This window comes from Dryobates pubescens, chromosome 11 (assembly GCF_014839835.1).
Source record: "Dryobates pubescens isolate bDryPub1 chromosome 11, bDryPub1.pri, whole genome shotgun sequence".
Taxonomy (NCBI): Eukaryota; Metazoa; Chordata; class Aves; order Piciformes; family Picidae; genus Dryobates; species Dryobates pubescens.
The window spans coordinates 4,017,740-4,045,239 of record NC_071622.1 but is presented as its reverse complement, the minus strand read 5'-3'; the positions used below and the strand labels follow the sequence as shown (position 1 = coordinate 4,045,239).

The 27,500-nt window shown below is 39.8% G+C and overlaps 1 protein-coding gene across 8 annotated transcripts in view; it reads left to right on the top strand.

The window, feature by feature from the left end:
• Positions 1–27,500, top strand: part of ELAVL4 (ELAV like RNA binding protein 4) — an 80,835-nt gene that overhangs the window by 17,404 nt on the left and 35,931 nt on the right. The window contains exons 1-3 of one of the 8 annotated variants that reach the window (XM_054165375.1): positions 3,884–4,146; positions 6,236–6,315; positions 22,271–22,511. In XM_054165375.1, the coding sequence (XP_054021350.1) occupies positions 6,289–6,315; positions 22,271–22,511 (268 nt within the window). In that variant the 5' untranslated portion in view covers positions 3,884–4,146; positions 6,236–6,288. Of the gene's footprint in view, positions 1–74; positions 244–545; positions 681–3,040; positions 3,339–3,883; positions 4,147–4,377; positions 4,523–6,235; positions 6,316–22,270; positions 22,512–27,500 lie in introns of those variants that run through there. The other 7 variants (XM_054165376.1, XM_054165374.1, XM_009909013.2 and 4 more) reach the window with 7 other exon arrangements.

Sequence of the window (27,500 nt, the reverse complement as noted above, 5' to 3'; positions counted from 1 at the left end):
GCAGTACATATAACAGGAGTCTACAGTGTGATAAGGGGAAAATTCAGCTCACTGACTAGATGTTTTAATGTGCGAACTCTAGGGAAATAACATATTGACTATTCTGTTGTGCGCAAGAAAATTGAAGAACCCTTTGCAGACAGAGGGCTTGCAAAGGATTCTTTCTGTTTCTCTTAACCAAAAATCTGTAGCAAGATGTTTGAAATCAGCAGGACGCTTAATGCTGCTTTGTTAAATAATGAGGTAATATTTTGTCACTTTTTCTGGGCAGCATCTGGGGTTTTTTTCTCCTTTTTCATGTTTGTGAAGAATTCAGTTTAATCATATAAAAGTAAGAGGATTTTTTAAAAAAAAATTCTTCTTCAATTTATTATTTTTTTCCTTTTGATGCTTTTGGAGAATTGGGTTGTCTTTTATTTGCGGTTTCAATCGGCTGCTGTTGCCTAGGACATTATGCCACGTAAGGCTTCTAAACTGCACAGAGTAGGTAGTTATTAACGCTGAATTGGCTTCTGGTATAGTCCATCTGGGCTCTGTATGAGAGAGCTTGCTAGCGGCTACTGATGCTAAGATACCCGCAACCTTTGGGATGTATGCGTGGTGGAGAGGGGCTCAGTGATATGAGATCACTTCTTTTAAGGGAAACTGTCATTAATGAGTCAAGAAACTGCTCATTTATGGTAAGGAGAGGAGGGGGGTGGGGGGGGCTGGGAAACAACCCTGTGATTTCATTTTGATACTGGATTAGCTGTTTAAGACAAGTTTCTTTTTGTGGGGATGGAAGATTGCATTAAAAATATGCTTTGCTCAGGGGCTTGCTGGCTGATGCTTGGAGAGACTGTATTGAGATTCTGATGCTTTACAAATGTTACAACCATGATGCGGTGGTCAGTCCCTTAGCCTGAAAGATAAATGGTACTATTGGAAACACGAGAATAAGGTTGACTTTTTCAACAATAGGATTCTGCCTTTGTCTTTAGAGAGAGGCCTCTGAGGACGTTTGAGCATTTGTTTTCGTGTTCCTCGGAAAGGCTGCATGTGTGGGGTGCTTTGGGGGAAAGTGGTCGGTGTGCAGAGTACCTGGATTTATGGACGGATAAGATAGCTAATTTTTTAGAGGAGCAGCGTGCAATTACTGTTTCAGAAAAATGGCTGAATCTTTTCATGTGCATAACAAATTTATAGTAACAAAGTAGTCTGAAGTTGAAAAGACTTTAAAATGATTTCTGGGTTCCTTCTTTGGTGTTATTAACCCCTGAAGAGACCTTAAGTGAAAATTTGCATTACAAATGTAACTTTAATATTCGATGTATATTTGCACTAGAATGTATGGTAATATACTAGCTCTGTAGCATTTCGATGCCTGCGTGTTCACTCTATTAGGTCACTTAAATATTTGAGTTAGGAAATCTGTCTTAGGAGCTAGTTTTACCTTTACTAGTTTTTACCGAGCTACAAATGTGCTCAGATGCATGGTGAGAGAAATCCTCTGCAGCCTTTCACATTGTTCATATTTTAATTGGATTCAGTGCTCATTCCACAGATTGTATGATGTCTTCTAAATGTGCTTTTTTTTCTCCTTGCTTGGTCTTTCTCACAAGATTTTAAAATAAGCTTTCTATATTTCATATATTTTTTGATTGGTGTGCTTGAGTGTGTGTGCCTGTGGTTAAAAGAAAGAAAAAATTGTACAGAATGTCAGTTTACAGCTTAGCAGTTCAAAGAGCATGCTTATACATCACGAAAAAAATAAAATTTGGAAAACAATGGGTTTTTTTCACATTTTGGGAAATTATTTTGGTTGTTAGTAACCAGATTTTCTCTCTAGGAAGGAGCTGAGTGAGCTTATGTGGCCCATCCTAGCTTCCCCAGTTTTCAGCTGTTGTGTTTAAAAACATGTGCAATGGTAAAGAATTTTTTGAAAGCACATTTGGCTGTTGAAATGAATGCATGAATGGTTAAAATGGAATGGTTCCTTCCTAAGTTAGAGTAATACTCGGTGGGTTTGGTTGAGATAAACGTAAATTCAAGCTTAGTTGCAATTGCAGGATGCCATGCCTTGTTACTTTAGCTGAAACATGCTTTAGGAAAACTCCTAACTCTGCCTAACTTAGGAGAATTTCTATTAAACTTGCTACGGTCGGGAGGAGGTTAAAACACTGCTGTTTGGAAGTGAAGTGTTAGTTTGTCGGTGGCAGTGAGTGGAGGATTAATGAGTGTGTATTGTTACGTTAAGCATGTTCCTTTCTAAGGCTGGGGGGGGGGGGGGGGGAATCATTTAAATGCTCAAAGTTTGCCGTCGTTTCATTTCCTGTAGAGCTGGAGAAGAGTGAAACAAGGAGGAGAAATAATTCTCAAATACTACTGTCGTTCAGGGGGAGTGCTGTTGGTGAATAGGTGTGCCTCAGCCAGCGGCAAGTGGCGGCAGGATCGAATCCACTTCTAAAAATACATATTTTGACAAACCTCACAGGGATGAAGGAAGAGGAGATGGGTTGATTATTAAAATCAATAGTACCTGCAAATAAACGCAGCTTTAAATGCATGTCGAAGTGCTTTTGTTGTGCCTTTAAGCCTAGAGGCAGATCATTAAATATGCATTTCTCCGGAAAGCAACTGTCGAAAAAGATAAGGTAGTTAAAATACGCTGGACCTGCGAGCTGGGCGTGCGGGAGGTAAGAAGATGTAGGCACTGAAGCATGGCCGAGGTATGACATCGCTGCGGCCCAGGGCTCCTGTGCTGGTGGGGTGGGAAGAGGTGGTTAAAAAAAAAAAAAATTAAAAAAAGAGGGATGCGTGTTGTTTCTTCAACCGGGCCTTAATTACTAGACACAAGCAGCAGTTCAGAAATCTGGTCTCTGTTGTTGTAGAGGTCACCAAATCATTAACATTGTCAATCTGGCAGCGGCTAATTTCAATAGCACCTGATGTCGCAACGCCTCCCCGCGCGGCGGCGGCCAATCAGCGCCCGCCCGCCGCTGACAGATGGTCCCATAAATGGATGTAAAGGGGAGCCGGCGGCAGGCAGTGCCAGCAGGGCTCCGAGCCGAGCCCAGCCGAGCAGAGCCGAGCCCAGCCGAGCCCAGCCGCTCCTCCCGCCGCCGCCGCGCCGGGGCTGCCGCTCGGGGACAGCGCTCCGCACCGAGAAAATATATACGTCCTAGAATATATTTATTATTATTATTAATCTTACTATTCTCGCTGCACAAACGTCTAGCACTGTGCTTTGTGGATCTTTAAAAAAAAAAAATAAAAAAAAACCTCCCTGAAACCTTAGCAAATCTGTAGAAGAGTTGAAGCCTTTCAAGACCCAATATTTGCCATTAAGAATGGTTATGGTAGGTATTAGTAGATTTAAAATCTGATCGTAGCGGGTTTATGTAGAGGTAGATATAGAAGCTAACATACAGATTTTCCCCGAATGTGCATCATTCTCAGTCTGTGTTTTCACATGAATTTAGTTTTCTGCTCCTGATTTGTTTGTACATGATCTCTCCCTTCCCCCCCCTTCTCTCTCCCCCTCTCTCTCGCTCTCTCTTTCATATTTAATGTGTGCATATCCTTTAATAAAGGATGTACTTTGTCATTTTAAGGTAATTGCGATTTCTCTCAGAATAAAGGAAAAAGCTCATTGCTAATGCGAGGCTGGTATGTGGCTAACAGAAATGCATAAGGAAGAGGAGGCTTTTTTTTTAAGTGGTGGTGTGTGTGGGGGGGGGGGGGTGAATTTCCACATTGACATTTTGGAGATACAAATGCAGAGCAAAATCCTGGGGGGGGGGGGGGGAGAGAGGATGGGGGGGATGGGGGGGTTAGTGGGGGGGGGGGAAGCCTCGAGATTGGTAATTTTCTTTTGGTGGACTGCGCAATAGGTATGGTAATTTTAAAAGAGGGTGATTTATATGAGCTTCGGTAAATGCTGCATATTGTATTTCAAAGAGTTTCCTGTCATGACCTCATAAAAAGAGGAGGAGGCTTGTATGTGTTGCAGCGCCTTGTATATGTCGATTTTGTTGCATCGTTGGGCAGCAGCGCTGTAAGAAGGAATGTCAGCTTTTACATAACGCTCTTTTTGCTTCTGACTCTGTGAGGGGCTGTAAGGGTCCATCTTTGTGATCACAGATGGAGTGGAATGGCTTGAAAATGGTAAGTGAATGGGGAGAGCCTGCTCGTGGGGTTTTGTCTCGCTTCTCGTGTGCCTCGCGATTTTCTTTTGTTCGGGGTGGCGGATCGTGAGTCATAAAATAAAATTAGAGAGCCTTGTTTGTTTTATTGTGGGATATGTCTGCCTGTGCGCGTATATGTATCTGTATATCTATTTAACGTATGTAACTGTGATGGCACTTCACGGCGTTTCCATTGAACGTTGCATTTCAGTCGAGCGAGGATGGTTGCTGCTGACAGTCACGGTGTCATTGTACTGCATGTGCCTGGCGGATCAGGCGGCCAATGATGCCGTTTAATCTCCGTTGGTATTACACCGGCCTTAAATACAAACCTAATAATCGCCTCTAAAATCCAGGTACTGCGTTTCCTATGGAGTCGCTGCTGTAGAGGATGGATGGATGGATGGAAGGGTGTGTTTTTTGTGTGTCGGGTTGGGGGCTGGGGGGGAGCTGTGTTGTTTTGTGCTTTTTTAAATGCCGGGAGAAGTCAAAGCCATTTATGTGAAAAATAGTATTTCTATTTTTAGACTATATTCTCCTGGCAGAGGAGCTTGGGTGCGCTCGTCTCGTCCTCTCTTTTGTGCTTTCCTTACAGATTGTGCAAAATGGCATGATCAAATACAACTGCCGGGGACTTTGGGCTGTGCCGAGCGGGGCGACCCGGGGTGGGGGCTGGGACCAAACCCGCACAATACCCATCCCTCCTGCCAGCCCCACGGGATGCTGAGGGGGAGGTGTGTGGGGGGGGGTGAGGTTTCCCCCCTTTCTCTTAATTTAACGTTTTGCAGACTTTTGCCGTGGATATTTATTATAACCGGGAAACAAAGCGACGGTCTTTTCCCATTCTTACAGGATTGTCTTTGTCTAGCTGCTTGTTTTGATGGGTGTAAAACAAATAAGATTAGACTGAGCAGCCGAACTGAAAGCGATAGCTGGGAGGAAAAGCCAATGAAAGGTTGCCGGGGAAACGAGCATAGGGGAAGCTGAGTGGGGGAGCAGGTGGCAATCATGTGGGAATACTGCAAACAGTGTAAAAAAAAAATCGTAAGGAAAAAAAAGCAGGGGCTACCTCGATTATCTCTGCTGTTCTTTGTGGCAGTCACAACTTTAATTATTCTTTATAAATAGGTGTTAATTACATTTCTGGCTCAAGCTTACAGTGATTTCTAGAAATCTGGTTTTAAGCATCTGTTCTTTCTCCTCTGCAAAAGAGGGTTATCTTTTTCTTTTTCTTTTTTTTTCCCCCCCCCTCCCTGCTGTGAAATTGTACGTGCAAAAAATTGCAAGGAATCCTGTGAGGCAGTATAAAAAAAAATGTAAATTATATTGAATGAAGTTGACAGAGGTATAATAGTGAACTCCCACAGCTGATAGCTTCTGCAAATCATTTCTTAGAATTTTCCAGCAAATGTCCCTATGAGAACAGTAGGTAGAATGAATTTACCCTAAGCAGTGATTTTGTGTTAAGTGATATTGGTATTTTTACAAAATCAGATGGTTATATGGCAGAATAATCAGTTCAGGGGAGTTCACCATATCCTGGGGTTTGTGTAAGCAGAAATTACAAAAATAATGAGATTATTTTTCTCTTCGTCTCCAGCCCCACCTTTAGCCACAGTCTATTATAATCTGCTGGAGCAATATCCACTTCCAATGTCAGGCTCTTTGTGGCAACTTGACTTTCTCAACTGAGGCTGAATATCTTGCTAATTGTGATGGTCTCTTATTGTAGTGGCAGACAATAATGGGAAATTGCTATTGGTGCTAGAAGTGTTTAAAAAGCATAGTAGACTAGTAAGTGATAGACGGTAGCGTAAAAGATATAAAGAATGTTGTTGCCCAGAAAATGCTCTTCTGCTGCACATCAGGAGGCACAGGAGAAGCAAAGCAAGGATAGAGAGCACACCTTTCTGTCTTCAGATTTTCAGACGTTTTTACGGTCTTTTCTCTGAAGCAGGGTTACTTTGAATACGAATTCAAGTAGGAATGGTAGTGCTTAGTTTAAACATGTATTAAAAGAAATCAAATCCCCCTTTTAATTTGCTTTGTTTCAAATATTGCTTTTACAGTCCTTCCTCTAAAGGAGTAATTGAATGGTCCTCTGAAAACTGTGCTGCTTACGATGTGGAGGGGAGCAAAAATCTTCAGGGTGTGTATGTGTGTAAAATCGTGGGTCACAGTCTATGCATGTGCAGAAATGTATTCTGACATGCATTGTAGTTGTACGTGAGAGCAAAATAATTTTTGTTCTGTCCAAAACAGAGATACTGTGTTCTAAATCTGTTAACTTAGTCATGACAATAAATAAGGGTGCCTTTTATTATACACAGCTGCATTGTTTGCTTTAAGAGTCATCAGCTAGTAGTTACATTTTCATTTTCTGTTCAGTTTGGTGTTTCTGCAAGGATATAAAAATAATGTAATCTTTGTTTTATGGTGCACGTGTTCCTGCCCCGATCTTCCTCTTTTGTTTTAAGATTATATTAATGAATACAGCCTGCATGTACATAGTGACATTTTGTGTGTAAAAGATCGCATTGTGAATCCTCATCTGGAAAACCATCTATTAAGTTAGTGACACTGCACTAAGATTGCTACAAATACTGAGGGAAGATTAAAACACAAAACTTCCTTCTGCTCAGACAAAAAAGGTAGAGAAATGTAGTTGGTTTTAGATGTAACTTTTTTCATGTTCCTTGGTGGACTACTAGTCAGGATGAAATTTCACGATTGGATGTTGATGCTATGTGACTACCAGCCATGAGTAAAATCCCATGTACTCTGTAGATCAAGTTCCCATGTTAGATACAGGGATGCTTTTCCACTGTTGACTGGCTTGGTTGCCTCCTTTGCTTTCCCTTTAATTTTACCCTTTGGAGCTCTCTAGGTAAGCCCGAGCTGTTGTGACAAAGGATGGTTACAATGAGCTAGAAGGGGTATACTTAAAAATCCTATTTGAATGGGTTTGGAATAGTCTTCATCATCTTTATTTGGTCCTGTTAAATATTGTGACTCCATTGAAAGAAAATCAGTTGCATTGATCTTACATATTTAATGTGCTAATATTTTTTTAAATACTATCTTCTAGGTTATAGTGATTATTTTTTTTTTCCCCTCAACCTTCCTACTTGGTATGCTGGGAGTGTACTAATTAAATGCAGGTTATTTTCTCCGTGTAATTGTCATACTGTTGGTACATAACCTAGAGCCACTCCACACCATACGGTTGTTGAAGAAGAAATAAACTATGACTCTCTCTTATTCCGGCAGGGGAATTTGTGGTTTTCTTTGGGAACTTGCACTTTCAAATAATTTCAGCAGGCAAGAAATGGACAGTGGCAGAGAGTATCATAGCAAGAGGGAGAGATGCAGATAACTTGACAAATGCATTTGTCTGTTTTGGTAATCTGTGTTAACTAGACAACTCATTTACATGCCTGGACACATGAAAATGTATGTTTGCTTCTGTGGGACATCTAACTGGATACACTCAGATGCACTGTCAAATACTGCAATGCAGTATTTTTTCAATGTCATTGAGGTTTTGGGGGAGAAGTGGGCACAAACAGTCTTCTTGCAAGTAAGGCGATGTTAAGAAGCACGGTGCCTCTGGAAAGGATGGGCCAGATTTTACAGAATTTGCTTCTCTGTGCTGGGAAGTCCCCCCTCCCCCACTGCGCTCCTTTCTATCCCCTTATCTTCCCAAGTAGGCTGGATCAAGAAATGGGTATGCGTGTATTTTTGCGTGTTCATCTGTGTGTATCTTCCTCTCATCTGAATGGGTGTTAAGGAAAATGCTGGGATGTGTATGAGAAGGGAAAGGACACTTGTGTAATGTAATGCTTTCCAGTTGTTTGTGCAAATGTCCAGTCACCATCAGCGTAGGACTTCCAAGTAACTTCAAAAACAAGGCGTGCTTTTTATTTTCTAAGGAAATTTGTAAAGAGGAGAGTAATAGTTCAGCAAGTACTGTAGATCTAAGTGTGCAGTTGCAACCTGTACCCTTTGCCTTAGCCTTTGCGTTTGTGTATGTTTAACCATTTGAGATAATGGGAAGTGAAGATGTTGGAGAAATGGGTGTTTGCTAGCTTGCTTTTTTAGTTTCCAGTGATCAGTCTTTAAAATACTGGAGTATTTTAGGTGCAGGGGGGTTTTGTAGGTCACCAGCTTTACAGCAAGAAAAAGAAAGGAGGGAGAAAAGGTCTCAATGTGTCAGAGGCAGTAATTGTCTAAAATTAGCCATCTAGAAAAGGCAGGAAAGGCTTGGAGGAAAGAGGAGGAGGCACTAATGTGTGAAACAGCACTGTGCTAGTCGGGGAGATAATGAGTGATAAATTCGAACTGGTGCAGTGGTGTGATGCCCATTAATTTCTCAGAACCTTGACTTTGCAGGTTTGTTACTCTGTTGTTCACACCTTTAATTATAACCAGTTTGGGATGATAGCTTGGGGCACTGAAGATGAGACCTTTTGTTTGTTGTTTACTTAAATAAGTATTTAGACAGTTTGCAATAGCATTGAAATATAAGTGTTAGAAATTAAATACTTTCAGATGTGATAAGAATGCAGTTAATTTTTGTAAGTACCTAATGTTGTCTTATTTGTAGTGTTTGCGCGAATTCGTTGAGAATTAGTTCGATAGACCCAGCATTGGGTCACTTTTTATTTTGTTGTCACTATAATTTGTTTTCCTTAACTGTTTCAGATCTCCAAATGCATTATTCACTACTTGAGGGCCTCCAAAAGTAGAGAGGAATCGGAGTGTCTTACCTATTGTTCTGCCCTTGACTGTCTTATGTGAGAACTTCCACCTCAGTGAAGTAGATCTGTAGAAGTGAGGAATCGTCAATTAAATGGGATGAAGAGACAGAAACTTACAGAAAATTAAGTTTGGTGGTTTTTTTAATTAAAAAAAAAACAACCTAAACCCTTGTGTCATCTCTCAAGATGGTTTGCTGCACAGGAAAATGCAAGTCTGGCTTTGACAGTATTTTAAGTCATAATGTATGTAAAGTTCTGTGGTATACCTTTGTTGCTAAGACACAATTGCATCAGTGATGCTGTTGTGATGGGGAAATTGTATGTCCTTGAATTCTTGAGAAAGACACTTGGGTTTTTCTTCTAATACTAAACTTTAAAATTACTGTAGACCTCTTAAAAATTACAGTTAATATTTTTCCCAGTCTAGCATTGCGCGCTGATGTTTTTTGCAGTCAGGCTGGTAGTGTATTTGGTCGCATCTGAGTATTACTTTGGAGGTAAAGGTGGTATGATAATATATGTTTATTTTGAAACAGACAAAATTACTATGGGAGGTGGTTCTGTCATTTGCTGTGCTTCAAGAAGGTTCCATGTGCAATGTCTCTGTCCACGTAAGCGACTTTTGGTGTTGGCAGAGGGCAGCAATGCCACCGGAGCCTTCCCAGTAGCGTTAAGTTCTTCAGATCCAGCCGCTCTGCTGTGTAGCCCATGCATTTACCAAGCTGTGGAAGGAAAACCGAACAGCTCCCTCTGGTTTTTGCTTCCTGTGGGACAGTGGGTGACAACATAGCATCTGACTCTCCATGTAGAGAGCAAAAGATTGCTGCTGGAGCAGGTAACTGCACTGCACTTGGGCCCTATGTGTTTGCCCTCTAATTGCATGTGTGCTGTTGTGGAGTTGCCAGTGGTTCTGAACGCTGCAGTGTTTACTCCCAAGTTGAGTGCTTGTAAGGACATGAGGGGTGAAAGAAACCTGTGCATCTTAATTCTTACTCCTGTTTTGAATCTTACTGTTGCATACTAGAAAACTAGCAAAGACAGCAACATAACATATAATTTAAGGCAGATATAACTTCTCTAGTAATGTTATGTTGGATTGCCAGTGAGGACATGGAATTCCAGGTGCTGACACTGTTCCTTTACTCCCCCCTTGTTGTTCCTGCTGCGGGTCAGGACAGTTGCCAGAAGTCCATGTTTCTCTACTGCTATTAAAAGCAAAACCAGTAGTTGTGACTTCAGTTGTCATTGCTAGACTAAACTTCTTCAGAAAATGTCACTGAGTATTTTTAATAGGTTTAATTTAAATTCTTGAAGTCTGTGATGTGCTTAGGATGTGTGTGGAGCTCCAACCTGTTTGTAGTAGTACTGGTTGGAGAGGGTCAAACCACATAGTCTGAATACTAGCAAATGTTTCTGCTGAGTTGCAGGCTAATCTGGGAAGGAGGCCATGCATTTTCTCAGTCCTCCTGAGATGACATGCAGACTCCCATAGCCATCAGCAATTGTCAGATAATATGAAATTCACGACTCAACAGCATGAAATAACCCATGTTTAAGTCGATATACTGTGGTGGAGTGTTAACAGATTTTGTGCTGGGGATAAGGTATTTGGGAATGTATGGATTTTTTACTTGATTGGAGGGTTTATAAGTGTGACTATAAAGGATGACCAGCCAAGGATTCTCTTTCAATGGTCATCGGTAACTTTTTTGCTTTACTATATGCAGGAGAACGTGCGCGAAAAGGCTCATTATGTTGTTTCGGTAGAGAAGGCAGCACAGTCACGACACCACAGAAGTAATAATGCATGTAAACAAGTGCTCCTTAACCAAAAATAGTTCTAATACTGTTCCCACTTGTGTCTTTGTTCCAAATGAAGTTACTGGCAGTAGATGAGTAGGGGGAAGTGGTGTGATTTTTTGTGGGTTTTTTGTCTTTTTAACAGCAAGTGTGAATGCTGGAAATTCTTCCTAATATGCGTGTGCCAGCTATACCGTGGCAATGTTGCTGTTGATTCCCTTCCTGTGAGAGCAGCTGTTCAGGGAAATAATCCCTTTGCAAGCTGCAGAGGGTCCTGAAAAATTCAGTGCGCACCTACAGTGGTAGCTGTGGCCGTTTTTTAGTGTGTCTGTTGATGAGAGCTAACTCCATAATCCAGCACAGTAGCATATTGTTCTTTAGACTAACTGGGCCAGGACAAAATTATCATTCTGTATTTTGTGTGCTCTGTGAGAGATTTCGGAGTGCACTTCAGAATTTGACATTGTGTTTGATAATTTATAGAGCAGAGTTTATATTTAAACTGTAGACACACTAATCGGGGGGGGGGGGGAAGAGTAGTATATTTTTAGAATCCTTTTTTTTGTCTGTGCTTGTCATTACTCAGCTACTGAAAGAAGTGTTCACAAATGTGGATTTTTGCTGGTGTAGAAATTGAGTTAAATTTGAATTGTTAGTCTTCTGTATGCAAAAATGAGCATTGTTTGTTTGATGTTCTTCGTGATTATCAAGAAGCGTTACAGCGGTACGGAGCCATTGCCACCGCTGTAGGAGCCATGTTCTTCTCCAGTGTTTTGGCACTAGGCTGGACCAGGACATCTAGGCTGAATGCTTCTGTGGTCAGGAGTGCTTAGGTGATCTAAGTTCTCCTTTGGGGTGAGACAGGGTGGATCCAGCTTGACATTTAGAGTCCACCTATGGCTGCTGAGTTTAGTAAGGGAAAACTAGTCAGTACAAAGGACAGTAACTTGGTTATTTTGACTTTTTATACTCAAGCAAGCTGTTCTTCTGTTTGGACTGTTAAGATATTTCTGCCTAGTGATCTTCAATTCTGCCATTTTTCTGCTTGCGTATTGGCATGTAAATTCATGTTATGTATGGGGTTTAAGTCAGGACATATGGGGTGGTCTGGATCTTACCCTGTCCACAAGTACCTGTGTCTGAGCAGGGGCCAGTGTCGGTAGGGCTCCTGCTGGGTCTGTTAGTAAATCATGTTTTAACCAGGCATTATTCATGAGGTCTGCTCTTTTTAAGAGGAGTTCTGAAAGATGATTTTCTTGTTCAGAGTATGTTTGTTACTTGAATAACAAATTGATGAAATCGAATGTAATTTTAATTTTGAGATTTTAGGAGGCCTCCGAGGAATTAGAATAAGGAAGGTGGTGTTTTTGACCTGTGACAGATGCATATATATATATACTTGATGTGTTGTCATTTATTGATGAATAATATATTATTACAGTAATGGGCCTTCAATCTTAGCATATATGCTTTTATGCATGATAGGATTTGAATTTAAGTATTACAAAGATACTTAGCCTTTAGAGCACTCTGAAACTTACTCCCATTTAAGCCATTGTATAAACATTTCTTTTGTGAGACTATCAGAGTAAATAGCTGCTTCTGCATACTAGGTCATCTCTGATCATTTTTCCACCAGAAAATTCTCAGATTTTCAACTTTCATTATTTGTTCATGACCTTTAAGATGGTGATGGCTGTATTACTTTCGAGTAGCTCATTGTAACTTTGTCTACCATAGATATGTTACAGAAGCACGAATGCCTGTATTGCATAAAAAGATCATTTCCTTGAGAAATATTGGTGTGCTTACAGGGCTGTAGACTTAGAGATGAACTGTAGAAAAGACCCAAGTTTCTTCTTTTCTAATCTGCTTCCTTTTGAAAAGAAATACGCTGTTACTGTGCAGCAAGCTAACATTTCTTACGATGGGGGGGAAAAACGTGTTCAGCAAAGTCCTATTTTAGGGTCTGTCTCTTAGACCTGCAAGCAGCAGTATCCATAGAGATGTTGTTACCAGCAGTCAAGATGTACACACGTTGATTAGTGTTTCCTAATTGCATTTGCCAGTGTGTCTTCATTAAGGTCCTGTTGAGGACAGACCCTTAAAACATCTTGGTGATACTACATGCTTTATTAAGCTGTCCATTGCTGCCTTATAAAAACCTGTCTTTACCCAGAAAAATACCTGGCAACATTTTCAGAAGAGCATACATTCTATTGCAGTGAGCATTAATGAATCTTACATAGCTTAAGGGTTGCTGAAAATTGTAGCTCTTGTGTTTTAGAACTTCAGTAGAAGTAACAGCAGTGGGGGTTGGATGTTCCTAGGCTTCACAGAGAGCCTGCTCTGTCCTTGCTCTGCTTTGCCTTTTGGCAAGTAGATGTTTCAAGGTTTTAGTATGGCTTGTAATACAGCTTTCAGTGTATAAACTCTCAAGTTGCAAATGATTCTAGATTATTTTCTCAACGGGAAAAGTGAAGTGGAATTGTGACAGGTCTATAACTGAAGACTTGCAGCTGTCTGCTTCTTAGATACACATGTATGTACCCATAGGAATCCGTGTCAGTACACAGTGCAACATACATGCTGTCAAGTCAGTAATACAATTCAGTTACAGATTAGTAATATATAACTCTAATATTGTCAGTATAATAGGTAGAGATTAGGAATCAAAACTGAACTAAAACTCAAAGTAATTGAAAATACATAAAGACTCTCTTAATTTCCTTTGCTTATGTTTTAGCATATTTTTAGGTTGTCCTTTAGATTGCAGATCTGCCTTAGATGTTGTGACTGCCAGTTCTGTTATTACTTAATACCTAGGCATTTGAGAAACCCCCTCCAATATTTCAGGGTTTGCCTTGTATACTATCTGTTTTCAGTGGTGTTTTGTGGTTTGGTTGTTTTTTTTACCATTGCATTAGCACAGATTTTTAAATAAGGTTTTTGTGAGTTGCTGTTTGGTTTGCAAGATGGACAAAGCAGGAGACCTCTTGTCTTTGTGCTATCTGCCCAGTAAAGCACAATCTTTGGACAATGGATGTTTTCATCAGGTTTTATCTTAAAGCATCAAAGATATCTTCTTAGGGGATTGTTTTTCAGACTCCTTCAGCCTTCATATGCATGTTGAAAGAACAAGTAGCAGATCCAGATGAAAAGCTGGGGGGCATAAGGATCGATCTAGAATGATGAAATAAGGCCTTTGTGAACCTTTAGGTGCAGAGTGGCCTGGTACAAATTTGGCAGAAATAGAAGGGTGAGCAAAGAGGAAATAGATGTTCCTTCAGAAGGCAGAGCCCAGCCGCGTTTCCATTGTTGCAGTCCGAAAACAGTACAGACCTTTGAGCAGAGGTGGCTGCTGACTCCCAGGGATGTTCATGGGCAGGAGCAATTGATGGCCATGTCCTGGTGCGGAAGTAGGACACTTCCCTGGCACCAGCCTTTGTTACAACCTATGGCATGTGGTGCACAAGGGGTTGTGAAGGGGTTTAACCTGAGCTAATTGTGTAACCAGTTTAAAGCATCCGTTTTCCTGTCCAGGTGGTTTTGATGTTGGCTTTCTCCAAAGCTCTGTCCCAGAGGTGTTTGAATGCTGTGAAATTGAGGCTGTGTTGTCTCATATCTTTATAGGTAAATTATGTTCAAAGGCAGAAACAATTACAAGTGAATTCTGGTGAAACCAGTTGAAATAAATGGTTTATCTGGCTGGCTTTCTGGAAGTCAGCTTGTGTTATTGAATAGGATGACACTGATAAACAGGTATAGAAGGAAACTTCTGTGGCCATCATGTATTATATTTGTTTTTCTCACTGTTTTTAGTGCTCTTGAACACTGGAGAATAGGGACAAATGCCTCTGAGGTTTCAAACATGCGTAATTGCTCTGCGGTCTTTGCAAGGGGAGGAAGCTGGAGAAAGTGATTGAAAACAAAGCCCACTAAAAGTTCTTAATCTCAAATATTGTGACTAGAGGTAATACATATTCTACTTCTGGAAGAATGTTTTTGTCCTTACAAATGTGCAGTGCAGCTCTACTGTGTATTGTTTTCCAGAAATAGTTGTGCATGGAGTGCTTGTCCACACATTACTTTCAAGTCATCTGCCTCTCTATGGACTTTGGAGTGCTAAGCTGTATGTATGCTAGTTGTAGTTCACCTCCAAGAGACCATATGAAGCATGTGATGGGATGACTTTTTTTCTATCTTGTGTGTTAATGGGACATGTAGTTCTGAGTGGCTTCCTTTACCCATATCTTAGTACTCAAAGTTCAAATTATGGTGATTTACTTGGCTGTCTCCTTTCTTTCCCCCACTCATTCCCCATTGTGTTTAATCAAATGTAAAATTCTAGAGCACATACTTTTGGGGAACAGAAGACATTTATCTGAGACTCTCCAACAGGGGGGAAAAAAGGGGGGGGGGGGCAGGGGCAATTAATGCATCATAATGCTGGTGTGCTTGTTTTGTAAAAAGTTTAGTGGTGACCTTATTTGGCCAGGTTTCAGGATATGATGTTGTATTACAGAGCTGTTACAGCTTTCTGTAACTTCAGCAGTTTGTCTTGATATTTCCTTCTGGTTTGATTATTTTTTTTTTTTCTTTCCCCTTCTGTGAAACTTGGAATAAAAATAACAGGTTTTGCCATTGTTTGCTGTGTTGGTACAGCAGCACTCCTTGCCCTTACTATCCATTTGTACAGCATCTAGCACAACTTGGTGCTGGTATTGGTTTTATCCTTCAGGCACTGCTGTGATAACAAGTAATATTGCCAATAAAGTTTGCATTCATTTCACTGCAGACTGGGGACAGAATGTTTTGTTTTAGCACATTCAAGCAGAAGCCTATAATGGACTAGATCTGGATAAATTTAGCTATTAAAGAAAATAATTTCCTCCTTTATTTGAACTGAAGCTTGCCTCTTAAAATGAATGCATTTGTTGTCTTCTCCATTTGGATCATTTGTGTTCTCAGCACAATTACTGTGGCATCCATAAATGTGAACTTGCTGCAAATGTTTGAATGTCATTTCAACCTGAGCGCCGTGTTCTCCAAAACCTAGGTTTTGAGAAGACTGTATCCCTGTCACAAGAACCACAGAATGTCAGTTTTCTGAGCTGAGACAGAGCTATATCTATATTTAAAATATTAAATATTACTTTTACTCTAAGGAAAGTAAAGATGGAGCATGTAGAAGTGCATATAAGTAGGGAGTATGTCAAAATATGGAGGGTTAGATAAAGATTTCTTTCTAGAATATTGCATTTGCCTCCAGGCAGATTTACTCAAAAGCTTCATTTTCTTTCTTTATTTCATGCTCATGATGTATTTATTAGGTAAATAATAGCAAAGTCTAGTTGTGCAGTACATAAGCTTTAATAAAAATATAATTGACAGTGAGATTTGACAGTTAAGTTAGAGGAAAAATCAGTACTGGAGCTGCACATAGTATCGTTTGCCTCTCCTAAGGTCACTTTAGAAAGAAGCCCACATAAAAATATATGCGTGCTTTAGGCACACCAGCTTCTCACTCTAGCTGGTATTGTGGTTTTGAACTAGTGAATACTTAGTCACTTTTTAAACACTTGAATTGGAAGATGACATCTGTCATGAAGACTTTCATGATCTAGTGTTTCATCTCTTCTCCCCAGGCAGCCAGTACCAGAACAAGAGGACACAGTCTCAGGTTGCGCCAGGGGAGATTTAGGCTGAATGTAGGAAGAAGTTCTGTACAGAGAGAGTGTCCATTGGAATGGGCTGCCCGGGGAGGTGGAGTTACCATCATTGGAGGTGTTCAGGAGGAGACTTGATGGGGTGCTTGGTGCCATGGCTTAGTTGTTTTGGGGGGTTGGATTGGTTGATGGGTTGGACGCGATGATCTTGAAGGTCTCTTCCAACCTGGTTTATTCTATCCTAAATGTTCATGTGCTTGATCCCTCTGAAGTGAGTTACAGCGGCTGCATGTGAAAATGGGGTGAGGGCATGCAGGTGCTGGTTCAGGTCTGAGGGACTTGGGCTTGAATGTATTTATATGTTTTGCTTCATACCTATGGACTGACCTTCTGGCTTTGGAATCGCTATTCACATCCTGATCAGCAGATGGGAGGGCTGTTGACGGATCATTCAGGCAGGTCCTGTAAATAGGGGTTTTCTCACCTGCAGGGAACTTCTTTTAGGACAGACATTTGTGCTGTGCTGACTTCCATTCAAAAGAGCAGATGTGCCTGGACTTAAAGCCTATTTCTCATTCTAGAAGGAAAGCTTTTGTGAAACTACATTTATTTTCTTCAAGAGGTTTTGTTTGTTTGTCCTTTTGTCATCATTGTTCAGGAGATGGCTGTGGGACCTCTGCCATGGCACCATTTGTTTTCATTTGTGAAAGCAAACAACTTGCAATGCTAATTAAAGAGCTTTTTTTTGGATAAAGATGCTTGCATTATCTAAATGCTTTTATGGGAGAATGTTCTGAGTTTGTTCATTAACGAACACTTAGAAATGATATAAAATTAGGCCTTATGAATTCTTCATAAAATTTAACTTACTGTGGTCCTTTTTCTTTGCATTTAGGTGCTGTGAACAGTTCATTATTCATAGGTAACTTTTTTTGCCTTTTGAGTCCTCCAGATGGATTTGACTGCATTCATTCTCCAACTTTCAGAATATTTTTGGGTTTAGTGAAAGACTATTTGTGGTATGCTTAAAAACAATTCTTTAGTTCCTATTAGAAACTTAAGATTTATTTTTTTTAATTGTTACTGTTGTTTCCCACACATATCAAATAGATTTCTGTATGTGGTGGCGTATGGGTAGTGGAGTATAAGTAATGCAGATAGCAAGAATGGGTGCTGATTTCCTGAAGAAAAACTCTGCAGTGTATGTATTTGACAGTCTTTCAATTCAACATGCAGACCTCTTAGACTGTGCAGAAGAAAATTTTGTAAATATAAAGCATGTATATTTATAGTCATGGAGCTATTGGCTATTGCTTATGCATGCAGTAGGGAGATAAGGGCTGTCTTAGTCTGTGGGTAGTTTTCTAAATGATTCATTAACTGTGCATTGTGATGGTAGATGAATGTCACATAGTTGCTGTAATAACTGAAGATTAATGTCAGTTACTCCAGCTTGTTTAAGCATTGTAATACTTGTGTTTATACATGCAGGTATTCCTTGGATTATTTCGGGAGCTCATATTTCAGCAGGAAGAAATAGAAATCGATTGAGTTAATTGCAGGGGAAAAAACCCTATATGAAGATGTGACAGAAGTATTTCTGAAGCATTATTTCTAGTAATAGGAGTTACTATAATGGATGTTTGTCACTGATATTTTGTAGGAAGGGTTATGCCAAGGCTTTTGGTAAGCAGTGTTTTGCAAAACACTGGCAAAGATAATGCTATCTTCCTGAGCAGCAAAGCATTTCTTTGAAATCTGTCAAACTAAAATACCTCATACTTTGCTGATACATTACCATACTGAGAAAACTAGTACACCAAGAAGGCATTTCTTAAAGTATCAGTCTGATGAAATACATCCAGAATTTCAAACATGGGTTGCCTTTAACTTACAAAATTGTCGTCTATAAATACTGTCACCAAGTGTTTTTATAGTGTTTATGAAAATAGAATATTCTAAGTCTTGATGGCTAAATTATCAGTCTATCAACCATAACTGCAGTTTATTCTTCAAAGGTACTGTTAATCCTGTTTATAGAACATGGTGGTGTAGTATTGGTAGTCTAGCAAGCTGCAGGGAAAAAAAACCAAAACAAAGTATCTCTTTATACCAGTAGCATGTGAATGTCATCCCGTATGACATTTGCACTCTTAATATTTCAAGACCAGTAATAGCTGCCTAAATTGGGTCAGAGAAGGTCTGCAAAAGCATAGAGAAGCTGCAAATTTGGAGTGGCATGTATAGAGACATAATACTAATTTTCAAGGCATACGGATATATTTTGTTTTGAAGTTAATGTTGTGGTTAAGTCGTTCTTGGATTTCCCACATTTATTTTGTCTCTATCCAAGTAAGTCCTTGATTGAGAGAGCCTCCTGTATTTCTGTAGAACTGAGTTGCAGCTCAGTACTTTCTTGTGTTTTAGAAAAAAAAAAGTTACTATTGGTAATTAAAACACAAGGAATAATTAATGACTGTGACCAGGAAGTGAGCGTATCTATTTCAAAAATCAATTCTAGCATTGTGGATAGATGGATACAAAACAAAAGGCAAATGGCATGTGAAAAATCTACTTGGATAAATAATGCTGCTCTTATGTAATGTGCTGATTTGACATGGGATCAGCAGCTACTTAATATTAAAAATGGTCATCGACAATAAATGTCCCAGTGCATACACACTGATGGGAATTTGAGCTTCAGGCATGGAGAGGAGAGGACATGGTTTGGAAAAGAGAGCTAAGACTTACCTGTTTGTTACTGTTAATAATTTAAGTCTTTACTAATGGCCTGAATCATTGTACATCTAAAATAAATATTATTCCTTTCTGCTCCTAAGATCTTTAAATGGAAGCTCTGGTACATAACCGCTTTTGGAGAGAAATCACTCCGTAAATGTAGACTTAAAATTATGCCATAAAAAAAAAATCATATCTGAAATACTTACCAGAAATGTTTTTAAATAATTCTTCAGCATTTCTCTCTATCCATTATCTGTTCTTTTTATGTGGTAAATCGATTTTCACTAACCTACAACTCTGCAATAATTTGAAGGGCAAATAAGTGCCTTAATTTTCCATTCTGCTAGTGGGGGGGAAAAAAATTCAGGGAAATCTAATTGGACTTGAGAGTATCTAGGAGGAAAACCCGGCACATGGTGTAACATCAGTTTATGCTAAGATGTTTTCATGTATTGTATGAGGAAATGCACTTGTTCAAGAGGAGGCTTTTACAGAGCAGCTTACTCTGTGTTCTGAAAGTGTTAAATATCCTGTTCAATTCTGTTTGTTTGCTTGGTGTGGAAGGGTAAGCATGTTGAAAATGTTTGCAAAATGAGTAAGTAGGACACCAGCCAGTTACAAATTTCATTTTCTTTCACAGATTTTAAAAGATCCAGTGTTATTGTTTATAATGGGATACTATAGATAGCTTTTGTGTCTGTTGCTAATTATAGATCATAAACCTTCCTCGGTATATTGTGCTGAAGTCCTGCTTGTGCCTTAACTGGAACCAGTGGTCTGGTATTCCTGTCAGCTTCACAAGGGCAGGATGAGTTCCTAAAACTGCAGTTTACATTTGTTGTTGGGGGAGGAGGGTGGTGTTGTTGGAAGGAATATGGTCAGATGGTTTAAATGCACATGGAAAGCAGTGGTTAACCATATCATCAGCTTTCCTCAACTTTTCACTGTGTCCTATTGTCAGAGCTGGAATCTTTCTCCCCACAATTCCAAGGAAGTTGATGCTGACATGGTGCAGGTGAGCACACTGTGCTCAGCTGAAGCATACTAGCATAGGGTGCAAAACCCCACCCTCACAGCAGGCTGTTAGTGAAGCTTGGAATTGGTGTTGGTGTTTGGTTCTGGGGTCATGAAGGTGCAGAAATCAAAGGACAGCTGGAATCCCAAGTTAAACAACTATAACAGCATCTGAAGCATGTAGTACTATATGTGGGTAAATACATGTATGAAATCAGATTGAAAAAGGAACTTGATAGTGGGTAAAAAGCCAAGTCTTGAAGAGTAAATGGGGTTGGTACAGCTTGACAGGATGTTAGCAGAGCTTGGTGCTGCATGGCTGGTAAAATTGGCAGGGGGGTTCTGGTTTGGATGTGTCAATTTCTTTCAAGAAGCTACTATTTTTGTGGAGTTTATTTTCAAAAATGATTCTGCTGTGTGGTTTAAGGCCTTTCTGCTAAACACTGTGGCAAGGCATCTTCTGATTTAAAAATTGTTTAACTGAGTAGCTATTCTTGGACTTGGTGGTAAAAATACCAGTAATTCAGAACTTTATCAATGGGAATAAAAAAAGGGGTTATTTCTTAATGAGGCATTAAACTAACAGTGAAGCATTTCAATTTTAAAGATATAATTAAAAAAAATAATAATTTACCAGAATGTGACCTCTTTAATGACTTAAGCCACCATCATGCAGTTAATTTTAGAACAGATAGTCTTCCTTTTCTTGGTGTGTCCTCCAGTCTTCCTGAATTACAGGCCTAATTTGTCACAACATGTACCTCCCTGGATTTAAAGCAAATTAAGTCTTGAGTAGTTATAATAATTGCAGTATGGGATGAACACAAGGTTCAGAGTGTGTGGTGTCTTAGCCCTCAGTTCTCTCTGCATTTGGCCCTGGGCAGTGGAGTCTCTTGCCTGGGGCAGCAGTTTGCATCATTGACTCAGTTTTCCAGGGAGGGAGGCTAAGCCCGAGTGAGGGATGCTCTCTGAAAAGAAACACCAGTGAAGCTACACATCACGAACTTCACAGTAGACAGCAGAAGCCACCATTTGCATTGCTTTAATTTATCCATGTTTGAAAGGAAGATGATGTCATTCCCTTGTCAGCACTGATAATAGTGAAGACAGGCTGGAAGTGATAGTATAAGCAAATACCTATATAGAAAAGGCTTGAAGTACTTTAGGTTCTTCTGCTTCCTTTGTCTGCCTGTGCAGTTTTCACATGAAAACTTTCATTCTTCAGTCCTCAGCCTGCAGATAAACATGCAGGCAGCTTTACTCATGTGACCAGTGGCACTGGTGACAATAGGGCTTCTGTCCTATACACACTTCCCCATGCTGGATTTTTATTTATCATTTTTTTTGGAAAGGTCTATTTGAGCCTCTTCTCTGAGAAACTGGCGTTTCACACTTCAAGATAGATGTGCTTGTTAAAATTCTAGCCTGTGCCTATGCCTGTTAAGCCTTTCCCTGATTAAACCTTTTTGATTTCAGTAAATATCTTAAGACCTTTGTATCTCTGAAGATTGCAAATCCAGGGCTTTATTATTTAAAGAGGTGTCGGTTAGTTAGTGAAAAATATAACTGGAGAATATAGGTCATCCCTGAAACCAGAAAATGGTATGTCTTGGGACACTGAGTTTATTAATTGAAGGCAATCTGAATGACGACACGTTGCAGATTGACTCTGCCTGGTTAATGTTGTTGTCATTGCACTCTGTGATACAGTTATTAAATAGGTAAAATATTTTACCTTTTCATATGGAGCCATACACTTACTTCATCTGATTTAATGGAACTATAATTTTAATTATGATTATTACCTTAAATTATAATTAAATTTATGTGGTTTAAATTTACATTTGTGAAAATGGCTGTGTGATGAAAGCAGAAATCAGCTTCGCATTAACAAAAAAAGGAGGTTTTTTTTAACTGCTTCTTAGTGTATGCTCACAGCCAAAGACTAGCATGACCTACTTTGCAACAATAACAGAGGAATCAAGCCGGGTTTTAGTTGAAGTATCTAAATTGGCCATGAATGCTACCTACTCACTTGTTTGTAAGTATCTTTAAAAATAGCTATTGTATCTATGAAACTTAAGGGGTTTTTTTTTTTCTTCCTCTTACTTTGATGTAGATAATTAGCACCATGGAGCCTCAGGTGTCGAATGGCCCTACTTCCAATACAACCAATGGACCCTCCAGCAACAGTAGAAACTGCCCTTCCCCCATGCAGACAGGAGCTGCTACAGATGACAGCAAAACCAACCTCATAGTCAACTATTTACCCCAGAACATGACCCAGGAGGAGTTCAGGAGTCTCTTTGGAAGCATTGGTGAAATCGAATCCTGCAAGCTCGTGAGAGACAAAATTACAGGTAAGCACTTCATGTTGGCTTTACGTGCGTCAAAGGTAGCTTGCAGTTAGGGTCAGCAAAACCTCAGTGCTTGTATTGTAAGCACTTAGTACAGGGAATACTGTAGATACTGTGATAAACTTCTTCCAGTTGTGAGCCTTTAGTTTTCAATGACGTACACTGGATCTAGTATCACTGTAGGATAAGCCCCTTGTCTTTCAGCCTCCATGGAGATCTGAAGGGAGGTACGAACATTATCGCTCTGCATGTAGCGGTGCAGCTTCTTTCAGCAGACTTTAGATGATGACATGGCTTTCCTGATAGCTCTGCTTGTTATTAAACATAGCCTTAAGTTGTTGGAGGGTAGTCTGAATGACTTGTGCCAACTGACCATTCCCAATTCTGATGATGTCTCTTGAACCTTGCCACACATTTAATCAAACTTCCATGTAGTAACGTAAAGTCAAGATGACTCTGTGCCCACCACAGCATTCTCAAACAGCAGTGGTCTGTAGTTGGAAGTCACTGCTTTGGATCTCGTTTTGACACTTACAGGCCTCGGTTAATGAACACTGTTCCCTGAAAACATCGTGATTTGACATGATCTTTTTCTGTACAAAGCAACATCCATTATTGGTAGTTCTTTTCAGAACAAAAAGTGTCTCCCATTTCAAATACTACCTCAGAGGAGAGGCCTGCCCTCTTGCCAGTGGGGGTGTGGATGGGTGCAGACAAGCCTCACCTGCTCTGTATCCTTGCTGCCACAGCCAGGAGTTCACCAAAGCACAAGATGATGGGATAAGCAATCAGCTTTTATAGCTTGCTTTATAGGTTAGTTTTATAGGGTTTGTGTCTACTCACACCGTAGGTGGGGAACAGCTGAAATTTCTCTGCTGTTCAGTGCATCACCAGTTCTGTTATGTTTAGCACAGAGCAGCAGCCTTGGGAAGGAAAAAGTTCCAAAAAAGGAGCCATATCCTCTGAGATGCACTCCTGGCAACTTGAGTGTGTGCTCTGTGGAAAAGAGTCACCATGTAAAGATGAGGAATTAAAATGTGAATCTTCATATCTCCTATCACAGCCTGGCAGCCATTGTATTGGCAGCATTAGGATGATCTGCTTAGTACTTTGAAACGTGCAGTGCTGCTTCTTTATTTACTTCCTGACATACAGCTATGTTCTGGTTGAACACAAGGCACATAACAAATGGCAGTAGCTGCAGGGCAGCTCAAGTCCTCAGAAGTGTAGTCCAGCAGACCGTTTTTAGCATGTTGACCATGATGTATCTGTTTCAATATATCTTCTGATTGGACCACAGCTTCAGGGGTATTAAAAGAAAGAAGACTGAAAAATTGAATGAACTTTGTTCTTTTTTCTAGTTAAACACTTACCCTCCCACTCCAAAAATTCTTTGTAAACAGCTGAAGTTGTTTTTCATAAGCATAACTGGCCCAGTATGCCAGTGTGACATACCACCCTTGGTATCTGCCACCAAACTAATTTAGCTCCAAATTAGTTTTTCTTTTACACTGAAAATAATCTGTGAAATTAAGATGAAGGTTGCTTCAGTTATTTCAGACAGTAGTGAATATTTAACCCTCATCTGCAGAAGTGTAGTGTGGCTAGCTTGGCTTATCATGGTAGGCCGTGTGTTTCATGAGCTTTTTTGCTTTCCATATCCCTCAAATTTGTGGCTGTTTTCCTTGCAAGATAGTTTCAAGAGTTCAGATATTCAGCGTTGTTTTCAAAGAGAATTGGCTATTTTGGACAGAGCCATTACTTCATCAGCTAGGAACAGTGTTCTTTTTGTTTTATTCCATCTCCAAGCTTTTGTCTCTGTACTTTAAGATGTGAGAAATTTGCTATATTATCTTCTGACTGAGTCTTGGGTAGTTTTTTTGCCTATGTTTTCTCTTTCCATACGAAAAGCATAAATCTTTTTGATCAGTAAAATACTTAAAATAAAACATTCTTTGTAAAGCACTTAGATGCTTTTGAGGACATGACCCGTAAGCGATGGAGGAGCGTACATGTTGTTTTGAAGTGATAAAAGTGCGAGACAACCGAGTGCGCAAAAAGAATTGTTCTCCAAAACCTGTGCCATTTTTTTTAAAGCATAATTTAATCTGCTAAGGTTTTTAGGCCTGTTACCAAGGCATTGTGCAGTGTTACTAAATTTTAGGATGTGTGTTCATTCCTCACATTGAATTCAGAGTGAGTAAATTGAATGTAGTCCTCTGCCAGAAGCAGTCCATGTTTTCAAAGGTTCTCAGAACATTGAGAGTAAGAAAAAAAAAGGAAATGCGCTGAGGTCATACCCAACTCATTTTTCTGGATTGTCATGTGTGTTTCATGAGGCTTTGTGGAACTTTAATATTCGGAGGGGGGGGGATGGAAGAGTGGAGGGGGTGGAAGTATGGCAGTTGGCTGTTAGCAGAATGACTGACTTCTCAGGGGCTGTCTGTTTTTCTTGTTACAAGTCAGTGTAGGTTTTTTGATAATGAAAGTTGTGTTGAAGAAACTAAATTCTTAAGCTGTTGTTACTGACCTGGTGAAGTGCAGTTTAGGTGGAAACAATATAGGTTTTGTTTTATTGTTTCTGTTCAGAATTCTGTGTGTTTAATAAACCCCAGCCAGATGTGTGCTGTTGTAATGTATCTAAACAAATGCTGGAGCTCCTGTATTAAAAACAAGGGTTGCTGCCATAGGAAGTCTCTTTTCCTTGTTAAGGTGAATAGAGGAAAGAATAAAATGTTAGCTGCAGAGAGGTGGTTTCAAGAAACAGAAAAGGTCATGAACCAAATCATCTTTGTTAAACAGTTACCCTGGCAAAACCATATTAGAAAATCTCCACTGTATTTCTGAGGCTAGATAGGATTGAATTGGTTCGTGTAGAAGATTTGATTTCCCCTGTCCCATTAAGGAATTACACAGAACTTCTGAAATGTTGTGGCTCCCAAAATACTTTCTTGAAGGAGTTGAAAGCTAAACAGCCTGTTAAACATACAGAACCCCTTTGAGAGAGTTTTTGGTATGAACCCTTCAGAATGGATTCAACAACGTATGTCAGGAATTGTCATCTGCTCTTAAGTCGTTTTGCAGCCTTAGAACAGTAGTAGGGTTTTTAAGAGAATTGATTCGTGATGTTACCCCTCGCTTTGGAAAGACACATGTTTAAACAGGCATATTCCTTGACTTAAAAAAATATGCTAATTTGGTAGTACACCGTACTGAGCTGAATAGGAATGATAGCTTCAAAGACAGCCTTTAATTTGGTATTCAAAACCAAAATTGTAAACTTTGGTTTTGTTTGGTACCTTCTCAGAACAGGCAGGATATACAGTAGCATTTTTAAGAGATGCTAGTGACTTGAAAGAGGAGATGGAAGTCAGGCATACATTTTAATTATGGGGGAGGGGTTGCAATAGATAGAAAAAAAAAGATGAGGGGTTTTTTTTTCCACTGCAGAGACTTTAAGGGAATGAGACAAGGAAAAACAGACCGAAGATAGTTGCTTTCATTTGGCAGGGGTGTTTAATAAAAGCAGAACTTGTGGTTGTAAAGTGTGCTTATTAAATTCTTCATTTACACTACCTAATTAATTCTAGCATTTTAAATTAACAGTGAAACTGGTCCCTGCTGTACCATTTCATAGCTACAGCATATTTCGTCCAACAACCCAGTTGTTCAGGTTTAATCAGCTGCTCTCAAAAAATGAGGAGGAACTTGAGTTTTAAAAAAAGAAAACACCTAATTGGCATAAACATTTTAGAGCTGAATTAGGTGAAGGAAGGTGACTTCGTGGAGGAAGGCTACAGCTGCAGATGGATGTGAGGCTTAGAGCTCACAAGCGGTGCTAAGCTACATAGTATTGCAGACATCCTTTGTCTTTTTTGTCCGAAGACAAGCCAATGATATCTATGTATATTCCTTGCTTGGGGAAGGAGAGGGCTCAAATTCATCTGATATTTTTGAGAAGAAATCCTTAACTTCTTCGTCCCTTGTTTTGAAAACAGAAGATGAGTCAGTGTAGTGTCCATCAGAGACACTGTAATTACTGGTGACCAAGCGAGTTGTCCTTGTTGACATAGTTTGTGTGAGAAGAAATGTTTGTTAACAGGTTTTCAGTTCATTTTGTGGCCTTAGTTGAGCTCTGGAGATTTCTACTTTTGTTGCTCTGTGATCTACATAGGACTTTACGTCTCCAAATCATCCAAAGACTTTGATTATTGATCATTGGAACTCAAATCTCTTGTCTTACCATGATCCAGGCATGCCATAAAGCAAATATTTATTGATACAGGGTGTCTGTGCGTCACTTAACTTACGACAGAGTTAGCATATTCCTGCTGTGTGGTACAATTTGATGTTCTTTGCATGCATAATCAGGAAATTTCATTGCTCTTCCCAAAACACAACTTTATTATTAAATTGTTCCCTTAGAATTTGCAATTCTTTTAAGGTCATGCACAAAGATTTATTTTTCACTTTGATTTCAGGTATTTGTAATGGGACTGATGCAGTCTTACAACGCCATTAAACTGCAGTTTTAATCTAAGTATCACATAAATATTGATGATCCTAGTGAAAAATGAGGACAGGGAAGTTACTGACTCAAAGCACTAGCATCTGTGTTGTCACATGTTGGAGAACAAAATAGGCTGGTTTACCTGTAGTCTTCTGCAGAAGTTATGGATTGCCTGTTCCTCACTTTTTGGATGTTTGGCCATATGCGCCAAGAACTGCAAGCTAGCAAAATGGCAGAGCCAGAAGTAATGAAGCATTACTAGAGAATACAGGAATATCTTTCACATGAGCAGTGTTCAATGGTCATTTTTCCACTGAAATCAGAAAATCCCTCCTGGTCAGGGAGTATGTCCATGCTTGGTTAAGTTGGTGTTGTCTATCATCTACAAGAGCTGTTTTTCCCTATCTCCCTGTATAATGAGCAGCTTAGCAGCACACATTGAAGAGGTGCTGCTGTAACAACCCACGACTCAGATTTTGTTC